General features: G+C 55.5%; 3 protein-coding genes across 3 annotated transcripts; all 3 read left to right on the top strand.

The window, feature by feature from the left end:
* Nucleotides 1–2,569: 2,569 nt before the first annotated feature.
* Nucleotides 2,570–3,593, top strand: PHYSODRAFT_254134 (hypothetical protein; the record flags this gene model as incomplete). Its single annotated transcript, XM_009538208.1, has 2 exons — nucleotides 2,570–2,656; nucleotides 2,718–3,593. The coding sequence occupies 2 exons, from the start codon at nucleotides 2,570–2,572 to the stop codon at nucleotides 3,591–3,593; spliced, it is 963 nt and encodes a 320-aa protein (XP_009536503.1).
* A 658-nt stretch (nucleotides 3,594–4,251) lies between these two features.
* Nucleotides 4,252–5,217, top strand: PHYSODRAFT_254221 (hypothetical protein; the record flags this gene model as incomplete). Its single annotated transcript, XM_009538207.1, has 3 exons — nucleotides 4,252–4,383; nucleotides 4,416–4,567; nucleotides 4,614–5,217. The coding sequence occupies 3 exons, from the start codon at nucleotides 4,252–4,254 to the stop codon at nucleotides 5,215–5,217; spliced, it is 888 nt and encodes a 295-aa protein (XP_009536502.1).
* Nucleotides 5,218–6,136: 919 nt separating this feature from the next.
* PHYSODRAFT_254061 (hypothetical protein) lies at nucleotides 6,137–8,498 on the top strand (the record flags this gene model as incomplete). Its single annotated transcript, XM_009538206.1, has 6 exons — nucleotides 6,137–6,193; nucleotides 6,387–6,681; nucleotides 6,724–7,059; nucleotides 7,120–7,541; nucleotides 7,641–7,904; nucleotides 8,013–8,498. 6 exons carry the CDS (start codon nucleotides 6,137–6,139, stop codon nucleotides 8,496–8,498), a joined length of 1,860 nt encoding a protein of 619 aa, XP_009536501.1.
* Between the last annotated feature and the right edge of the window lie 1,222 nt (nucleotides 8,499–9,720).

Genomic DNA, 9,720 nt, shown 5'->3' with positions numbered 1-9,720 from the left:
GACCTGTTCCCGGACTCGGTGCGCGCCACGGCCACGTCCATCGGGCATCGGCGCCAACTGGCTGTGCAACTTGATCGTCGGCGTGGCGTACCCGTACATCGCGGACGCGCTGGACGACTACAGCTATCTTCCGTTCATCGTGCTGCTGGCCATCTTCTTCCTGCTGTCGCTCAAGCTGGTGCCGGAGACGTCCAACAAGTCTGCGGAGGAGGTGCTGCGTGAGTACGAGGAGCGTCGTCGCCAGTAAGCGGTGGAGTTCGAGTGAAGTATCCGTCCGTTGGGAGATAGGGACATCGCGGATTAGTTTTTGATGTTTAAGGCCTGAGGTATTGGGATCTGGTACTTCATCTTTGTAGGGATATCTCAACAAAGTTTATCAGAAGTGCCAAAATCTCGTTACTTCAGGCTCGCTTTTATTTGATTGGTGCGAAGTCCCCATTATAATGACTTGGTACCGGTATACCTCTCCTTACCGTAGTGTCTGGTGGTTGATTAGATTAAATAAGTAGGTTTAGGGTTGCAATGTATAGCAGGGGGCGGCGCCCTCGACCTCCCCGAATTTTACTGGGGTATAGTGGGCTTTTGGGCCCCTCGGACGAGGGGCCAAGAGACTCCTCACAGACTTTCAGTAAGGGCACCGTCATCGGAGGGCCTTAAAGGAATGGTACATAAGTGCACGGCGCCCCTTCGTCTCGCGGTATCACGGCGGTATGAGCACGTCGGATCGCTCTTGGGACTCTGTCGTGGCGATCTTGACCCATGAGAGTGTTGCCTCAGCGAAGGGCTTGTGTTCGGCGCTGCAAGATTTAGATGCGATGACGAATTGTTGCATTGCTGGCACTGCTTTTTGATGCAGGGTAGGAGCTGCTGGCAATTTTGATGCCGCGCAGGAAGGCGTGCTGGGCGATGTCAGACATGCTGCATCTCCGAAGCTCGATAGCTAGGTTGAGTGCACGGCTATCAGCTCATCACTCTTGGTGCAACGGGGCACATAGCAACCATCCGAAAGCACAACGCTGTGTTGGAGCTTATTTGCTCACGAATGACCAGCATTCGTGCCGACTCGAGCTAGGTTCGCAAAACCTTGCAACAAAGCGCAGCCTCGGTCAGGTTGGTTCCCTTGCTACCTGTGCATGCAGTTTTAATTAAGAGCAACACAGCTGGCAGAAGGTGTTTTGATGCATAACTGTGCTGGCAATACCGGATTGTGATCAAGTAAGGCAGCTATTCTGTCCCCCAGCAGGTACTGAAAACCATCGCAGTAGTTTCTGTAGCTGGTTCGATGCCCATGACTAGTATAGATAGCTAGAACTATTTACAATCTATATGGTAAAGGTGCTAAATACATTTGACTGCACAGCAGAAGCTTACAGCAAGGCAGGTCTAAAGCCTAGGCTTACACTTCAAAAATTGACTAGTAGCGCTGATAAGCTTAGGCTGATGCTTTGGGGGCGTCGTCAAATGTACAGTTTTACTGTACGTAAGAGGTCGGCCCACTAGCAACTCGACTCGAGCTGCTCAGCTAGTTGTATTTGATATACCAGTATTACAACAAAAAGTTTTTACCGTCAAACGAATGTGGCTGTTCTGTTTGATTTGATACCAGTACTACGTAGTATCAAATCAAACAGAACAACCACAGTCGTACATTTGTAAGCGTGGCTTCCTAGTTACACGGTATCAGTTTAGTTTAGTTTAGTTTAGTTTAGTTTAGTTTAGTTTAGTTTAGTTTAGTTTAGTTTAGTTTAGTTTAGTTTAGTTTAGTTTAGTTTAGTTTAGTTTAGTTTAGTTTAGTTTAGTTTAATTTAGTTTAGTTTAGTTTAGGAATGACTAGTGGTAGTAGGGAACACTCCCTGCATCCAGTCACGCGTGTAGATGTCTTGATGTACATATTGTTCCAGCGATAGAAAGCAAAGCTCGTACTTCAAGTACTACATACATATACGAGGCGGCGAACCCAATTAAGCGGGATTGGATACGGCGAGGTCTCTCGACCCCCGGACACTGGACGCCTACCATATATGCATTAACGGGCTGTCATAGTTGCAGCAAGTATGCCTGGCATACTCGGCGCATAAATCTCTCGGAACCCAGATCTGGTGTCAACAAGCCGCCCAACCCTTAGATATATGTCGTGTAGCCATCATAAAGGTTTGACTTGCGATTTGTATAGTTTATGATGACCATCACTCCTACATATGTAAACTTCACTCTGTGAGCTTTTCGCGTTGCATATATCTTCCGACGGATCGAAACGACGGTCATTTGCGAATTTGCATCCGAAGGCAGCAAGTCGACAGCAGAGCTCCGCTTCGAAAGGTGTGGTTGCTTGTAGCCAAAGGGCTGTTGCCGGTGATCACGAGGACTCACTTGATGTGTGCGTGCAGGCTATGGTGCGCCTCGCCCATTCCGCTGCTCACTGGCAGCTTCGCTGTATCTTCGACACGTCCGGCGAGGACGAAAACACGCCGCCCAACGTCCAGGCAAGCCCGCAGCACACCCAAGGCAGCAAGCGCAGCGAGCAGCCCGTCAGAGACTGCGCCAGCTCCACTGGCACCGCGACTCCTCCATGGGTGCCGCCGGAGAAGTGCCAGCGCCGCTCCAAGGCAGTGACGAATCGACCGCCAAGCCCGGAGGCAACACCCCCACCTGCGTCGTCGCCGCCGACAACCCGTCCAAGCGCCAGCCCCACGACGTCGTCGCCAATTTTGCTGGAGACGCCACCAACGTCGCCGGCGCGCCCCAGACTACGCAAGGCGCTTCAACCCCGCCAAGAAGGACGTCGTGCTCGGCGTGAGGCTGCTGCGCCGTACAGCCGTCGCCCGTCGGTGCCTCAGCGTCCGGATCGACCCGCGGTCGACCCACGTGGATCGATGAGCGCCAGCACGGATGTGGTGCGCCGCTCGCCACCGCAAGCACAGCGGCCACGTGATCAGTTCGTGCCAGCTCGGTGGCCATATCACGTGGCCCACCTCCGCGAGCAGTTCAACCCATTGGCGACGGTCTTTCCGGCGGTGCCACACTTCGGGTGGTGCGACTGCCCGTCGCCGTGCCGCGTGGACTCCTGCCGCAACTCGCGCATGCACCTGTATTGCAACATTAATTGTTGCCCCTTCGGAGGCCTCTGTGGGAACGCGCTGGGCGAGTCGAACAAAATCTACCTGGGGAAGAATGTGCGCACAAAGGCGCTCGGAGTGGTCGCCGCTAAGGCCATTGAAGCTGGAGAAGTCCTCGGTCAATACCTCGGCGAGATGGAGCACGTCAGCGCTTCTCGCGCGAATCGACCGCGCAACAACGGCTATCGTTTGGTGATGAAGATGCAGCCAGAAAGGCCCACGCACCCAGTCCGTGTGGCGATCAATGCAGAGAACATGGGCGGCCTCATGTGGTTCGTAAAGCACTCTTGCGAGCCGCTGGCGAAGTTCGTCGAGGTCTCCAACGGACGCCGCACCACCGTTGTCGTGGCGAGCACGGAAGACATTCGTCAGGGCCAAGAGGTGACGGTCGATTATGGCGATGACCTGGGGTTCATCTACCGATGCGGATCGGACAGATGCCACCATCACCATCTCCAAGATGCTCAAGATCTGTAAGAGTGCGAAGGAGAAAGGAAGATAGAAGAGCGAGCAAGACAAAGGAGCGTGCAAGGCGATAGGTGTATTAACATTTGTATAGGTGCATAATGTGAACAAATGAAGATTGCATTGATGAGAAGAGTTCGAGTCTCCTTTGGCTGACGTTGGCTGAGTTGCATCTACGTTGCAGGCCGATGTGAGTGCATGTAGCTCGCGGATGTACTTCGTGCCTTCGGCGCTGTGTTGAAGCTCGTTCGGCTCACGCCGATTTTCGCACCCATCGACGAGAAGGCGCATCGCAGTGAGCCCGCGCCAGAGTTCGCGCCTAATGACGAGATGATGGGCCCTTCGAAGATCTCGCGCGCGCTAACTACATTTTGCGCGCGCAGATTTCGCGCGCAGCTCTGGCCTAGCCTTACAACGTACAAGTCTAACATGAATTGGTGGCGAGGACGCCTTCGCGCCCAGCAAGCTGCCAGTGCCGCAAAGAAGCTCACTTTTCGTTTTGCCGAACACCAAGCAAGCCCCCCCACTCCACCTGCGAACCCGACGCCCCGCCTCCAAGCCCGGTACACGGGTCCAGCACTGCTGACTGCCCCGCTACGTAACGTGACTGACGCTAAGCTGTCTGCTGTGTTTGTAGATGCCGAAGCACTCTGGTACCGCTAACTACACGATGTCCGACGTCGATCGACTCCTCGCGCTCGTCGAGAAGATGCTGCCGCTGGGCAAGGACGAATGGGAGCGACTGGCGATGACGTACATCGCCAACGCGGTGCGCCCGAGAGAGACTACGAGAGCCTTCGGCGTAAGTTCAACGTGCTTTACAGCACGAGGAAGCCGACCGGCGTGCAGGAGACGCCCCCTCACATCAAGAAGGCGAAGGTGGTCAAGCTGGCCGTCGACGCCAAGGCCAACGTCGTCGAGATGGACGCCGTGGCCGACGACGACCAGCCCGACTTCTGCTTCGAGGTGGACCCGGACGACAGCTTGTACGAGGACGGCGATGGCGACGGCATGCAAGCACGGGGTGGCCAGACCGACCGGCGGCGAGTCGCTGGGCTCCGACGAATCGCTCAACGACGAGTCGACGGTTTATAGCCGCTCAACGAGCCGGGGCGAGTTCCAGGACTTGCTGACGTCGCCACCGGGCATGGAAGGTTTCGATGACCTTGCCCATACACCACATCCTGCACCCGGCCGAGCGGGGCCAAGTGCACGTCGTTCGGGCTCTGGAGGGCCACCGCCATCACGCAAGGCGGCCGTCAATGCTACCAGCGGCGAAGCTTCGCTGCCGACGCAGCAACCTGCGACGCAAGCTGCTGCTGCTGTCAGCCGCGACGATCTCGAAGCGGCCAGGTACCCCAAGCTCCAGACGTCGTCGAACCGCCTTGGTGGCACTGATCTGTCAAGCTTCCGCGACACCATTGGCGTCAAGCGCGCGAGAGAAGACAAGAAGGACACGGCCGAGGCAAGCTACGCCAAGGCTAAGAGGATCCGCGCCATGAAGGCGACCACTGCCCTCAAGTCGAAGTTGGACGGCATCGAGAGCAACTCCAGCAGCATGCGCGGCAGCATCCTCGAAACGCTGCTGGTGCTGCGCGAGGAGAGCGAAAGGAAGGCTAAGGCCCGACTGTCGTAATGCGGGTTGAAGGATTGTGAGGCGATGAACCCGGAGGTTACCCGAATGTGACCCGAGAGTGAGCCACTTGAATTATGGGACGCCCTGGCTCGGCGTCTCGTATAGAAGGCCGGCGACTGATTACGAAACCCGATGGCGTATTTACGGAGATCCAGAACGGGGAGGCCCGTAACAAGGATGATGACACCGCACGGAGACAGCAGATGACGTCATGAGGTAAAGGCGTGCAGCATACTGGTTGGTTGGTTGGCCGGCAGACGAACCGCCGGTAGATAGGCAGTTCAGTTCAGAATTTCCAACAACGAGACAAGGTACTTCTTCATATTAATCTTTGTGTTGTGCGGTTAGCGCCTACGTGTGTACTGTGACTGTTTCCTACCTACATGCGAAGTGTACTCGGGGTTCTGGATTGATTTGGCCTCCCCGATAACCTTCTAGTAGCGTAGTGTGTTGCATTGTCTGGACTCAGGGGGTCAGCTCTCAGTGTTCGACAGTAGGACACTCTAAACGGTTTAGTAAGGTATTGGTGTGCGTCTCGCACTTTGGTTTGGACCCGCAGACTAGCTGCGGCAGGAGATCTCCAGTAGATCTCGTACATATTGTACAACAAGTTGTCATACAGTGGGAAGAGTTACCTCGCTGTACAAGTGCATCCGCGACAGAGTTAACCTAAGTCTCTGCCTGCGAGTGTAACGAACCCCATATTCACCCCTTCATATTACACGTCTTCTAGGAATTACGCTAGATAAAGATCCGAGTCTTGCTACAAGGGTACACAAGGTGAGGCCTAGAGATCTCGGGACTAGTTCTCGTTGTCTTTGGGTATTTGGCTTGCAGGGGCAACCCCCCCCCCCCCCGTAGTTGCGTGGCAGGACACGTGTGGGAGTTTATTAGTTTTTATCTGAGGGACTCCACCACAATGGTGCGCGTGCCCGGATCTACTAGTCCGAAAGGGGACGTGAAGGTGAAGGGTGAGGTATGGGAAGACGGAACTCCGCTGGGACCGGCGGAAGTTAAACGTGAAAACACTAGGTCCACCGACGGACAGGCAATGGGGACGCCTGAGCCGAAGGATTTCGTTTACGAAGAGAAGTTCCCCGTTAAGGCTCCGAAATGAGCCGTCCGGGACTCGGTCCAAAAACCGAGTTCCATTTGGACCTGCTGCTAAGCGGGACCCTGGCGTCGCTGAAAAGCGAGGTCAAAACCTGGAGCGCGAGCATCTGAAGGGGGTCATCCGCGACCCCGCTGCCCGAAGCGATGCTCTAGACGCTGCGATGGACTACATGGAAGTCGAAGATGCGAAGAAGAAAGCCGAGAAGAAAACGGAGAAATTGGAGATCTCGGCGCTAGCGGTCCATGGCCCCCGCAACGACACTCACGATGAAGACAAACGATTTCGTGAAGCCGAAGTCAACTACTTCCGTCTAGAGCTTGCGTTCCTGCTTCAGAGAGATCCGCTCCTGCGTAAGTTGGGGCTGACGATGCCATAGCCTCTCACGGGTCCAGTTCGCAACCCGCGCACGCTAACAATCCGAGATCCGCTTCACGCCGTCACGATGCTGTTCTGCGTGCTCGAAGATGCTGGTTTCAAGGTACATGAACAGCGGATCTCCACCGATGTACGCGAGTACGATCTGGAAACCACCGTCCTTACGCTCGCGCGGGTGTACGCAGTGTTGCAGAAGCTCGTCCCGAGTGCAGATGTCTCATCCGCGCCGTTGCCGACCGGAGACCTCACACCTCCTCGGTTGGACGATTCCCGGATCTCCTTCAAGTTTGAAGATGACGGTGACGCTCTCATGAGGAGCACTACCTCAACCAAGAAGCCTCCACCGGCCCCACGTGTGTCCTGCCGAGAACGACGTGCGCAAGGGATCTCAGCGATCGCTGCAAACGATGTAGGACGCGGGAAGTCTGCGCAAGTGTCAAATATTGCGCAGACTCGCCCAGCGAGAGGACCACGTGGGAGGATCCAGGAGGCTCAAGAGGTTGCAACAGAGCCCGGTCGCCCCGGCGGTGTGGCTGAATACCTTCTTTACCAGTTTGCGAACGAGCGAGACGAGCCTGAAGACGTTGAGATGCAACCTGTCACTGCGTCTCCCGCTCGGCCACGTATCGGGTACCGATCCCAGACACAACCGGAATACCAAGGAGATCTCCATGACCTATCCGATGACCTCGACTATGATGGAGGTGGTGGAACCGGAGGTCGTGTCGCAGCTGTGTCCACGGCGACTAGGTTGCGAGCATCGGCTGTGTCCGAACCGAAGGACTTCAGCGGCAAGGAACATGACGAAGAAGCCGCCCGAGCCTGGTTCAACAAGGTTAGAACGGCTTTCCGACGGGATCAGATGCAGCCAGACGAGATGTGCTTGACCTTTGCCGATTTGATGATAGGCCCTGCGCGCAATTGGTATTACCAGCTGAGCCGCACCGCTCGCGCGTCGTGGACTGACCTGGGTGAACAGTTCCAGATCCACTTTTGCGGTAAAGGGATCTCCCTCGCGCGCAAGTACTACCACATGCGGCGCGGGAGTCAGGAAGACCCACTGGATTACTTATACCGGCTGAATCTGGCCGGGATACGTGCAAACTTGAAGATCCATGATGGCACCAAGGAACAACGACGTGAATACGTCGACCACTACATCGATACAGTCCAAGATGACGATCTCGCCGGATCTCTGGTAGTGTTGAGGCTGCCTGACTCAGAAGCTCTCGAAGACGTCCTGTTGGCCATGCGACGCCGCCACCAACGTCGCAAGATTGAGCAAGGTTCGAAATACCGCCAATAGGCCCCCGCCCCTGCAGCCTCCTCGAGGGCGGTGCGGGTTGTGACTACCGGTCGCGGACGCCGCGGAGATCACGGAGATCTCAACGAGTTCGAGGGCGAATCAAGCAGTTCCAATAGCGAATCTGAAGACGAAAGAGCGCACGTGTTTTCGGCAGCTAGGACGCCTACACCAGGAGATGGTGAACAGCCAGGGGCGCGCCAAGACCGCGAAGACCAACTGGGGCGCCCGAAGTACGGCATTCGATGCTCACACTGTGGATCTCGCAAGCATACGGATCTCGGGTGCTGGAAGAGGCTCACGTGCCAGAAGTGTGGACGCATGGGTCATCCTACCGACAAGTGCTTCTACGTCTGCAAGTGCTGTGGAGACGTTCACGAAGCAGGTCAGTGTAAAATCGGCGACTTCTTCGATGCTGATCGCCAATGGTACAACTCGACTCGCCATGCCGGACTGCTGCCCGAGAGCGTCGAGAAGGCGTTAAACTAGACCGCTCGCCAGGCCTGAACAGCCTGGTACGTGACGAGCGATCGAAGTTCTGCATTTATGCGTATGTTCAGAGGAAGGCGCGAGCGTTAGAAGACCCAACTTCCTGTAATGCGGTGAATACAACCAGATCTCTTACCTCGGATGAAGATGACTATTCGCGTCGCCCTTGTGTGATGGCCCTTCGACTGTCGCCGGGTGAACGCCGAGGTTACTGGAAGTATTACACTCCCTCCAAGTGGTTCAAGCAGTCGAAGGCGACCGGTGCGGTCAACAATGTCCGTGCTGTCCTACTCTTTGATACTGGAGCCGAAGTGTCGATAATCGACTCTACCTTTGCACGTAAGGTGGGTTGTGAAATTGATACAACACAGACAATGGATTGTGTTGGTGTAGGGGATGCTGTCTACCGCACAGAAGGCCGAGCAGAAGTCAAGCTCACTCTGGCTGGAGAGTTGGTGTACAAGTTCCGTGTGTGGTTTGGAGATCTCTCAGGACAAGACGTCATTCTCGGCATGGATTTTATGGTTCCTGCGGGGGTGAGGTTGGACCTGGCTGACGGAACGCTCTGTCTGCCGGACGAAGTTCGCATCCAGATGACCGACCGTAAGCCACTGTATAGCAGCAAGGCTGACGCGGTCTACGCAACGGGATTCCATGAAGTCGGTCCTGGCCAATGGACAGAGATCTCACTCAAGTCCCACAACAAGCGGTTTGAACTGTGGGTAACGAGAGGGGGAAAATGGGTGATCACGGTGGTGAATGGTGGATTCAGTAACAAGTCATACCTCCGGATCACCAACATCAGCACGAGCCGCCTGGTACTGGATCGTTTGGTGTATTTGGCAATCTGGTTACCCGTTGGGCAGACCCCGCGTCGACCTGGATTCGCTAGGAAGGATTCAAACCGCTATCGGGAGTGGCAAACACTTGCGTTCGAAGCAGCTGTGGACACTGGAGATGCAAACGAAGCGGAAGTTGAAGAGTCTGGACCGCTGGTCGAGCGTCCTAGCTACCGGACTCCGACTGCGATTTTAGCACGGCCTCCACAAGTGAAGACCGTTGAAGCAGCAGCAACGTCAGAAGAATGCACGCGACTCACACTGGACGACACACATCCTCAAATGCAGCTGATGAAAAGTTCGACTGATCCGACTAGGGTGACCGAAACCGAGGAGGACGTGATCTCTACCGATCCCGGTCAGGTGATCTCTGGTATGGACAG

The sequence above is a fragment of the Phytophthora sojae genome, assembly GCF_000149755.1.
Source record: "Phytophthora sojae unplaced genomic scaffold PHYSOscaffold_11, whole genome shotgun sequence".
In the NCBI taxonomy this organism is placed as follows: domain Eukaryota; phylum Oomycota; class Peronosporomycetes; order Peronosporales; family Peronosporaceae; genus Phytophthora; species Phytophthora sojae.
The sequence above is the reverse complement of the archived record's forward strand: the minus strand, read 5'-3'. Positions and strand labels throughout refer to the sequence as shown.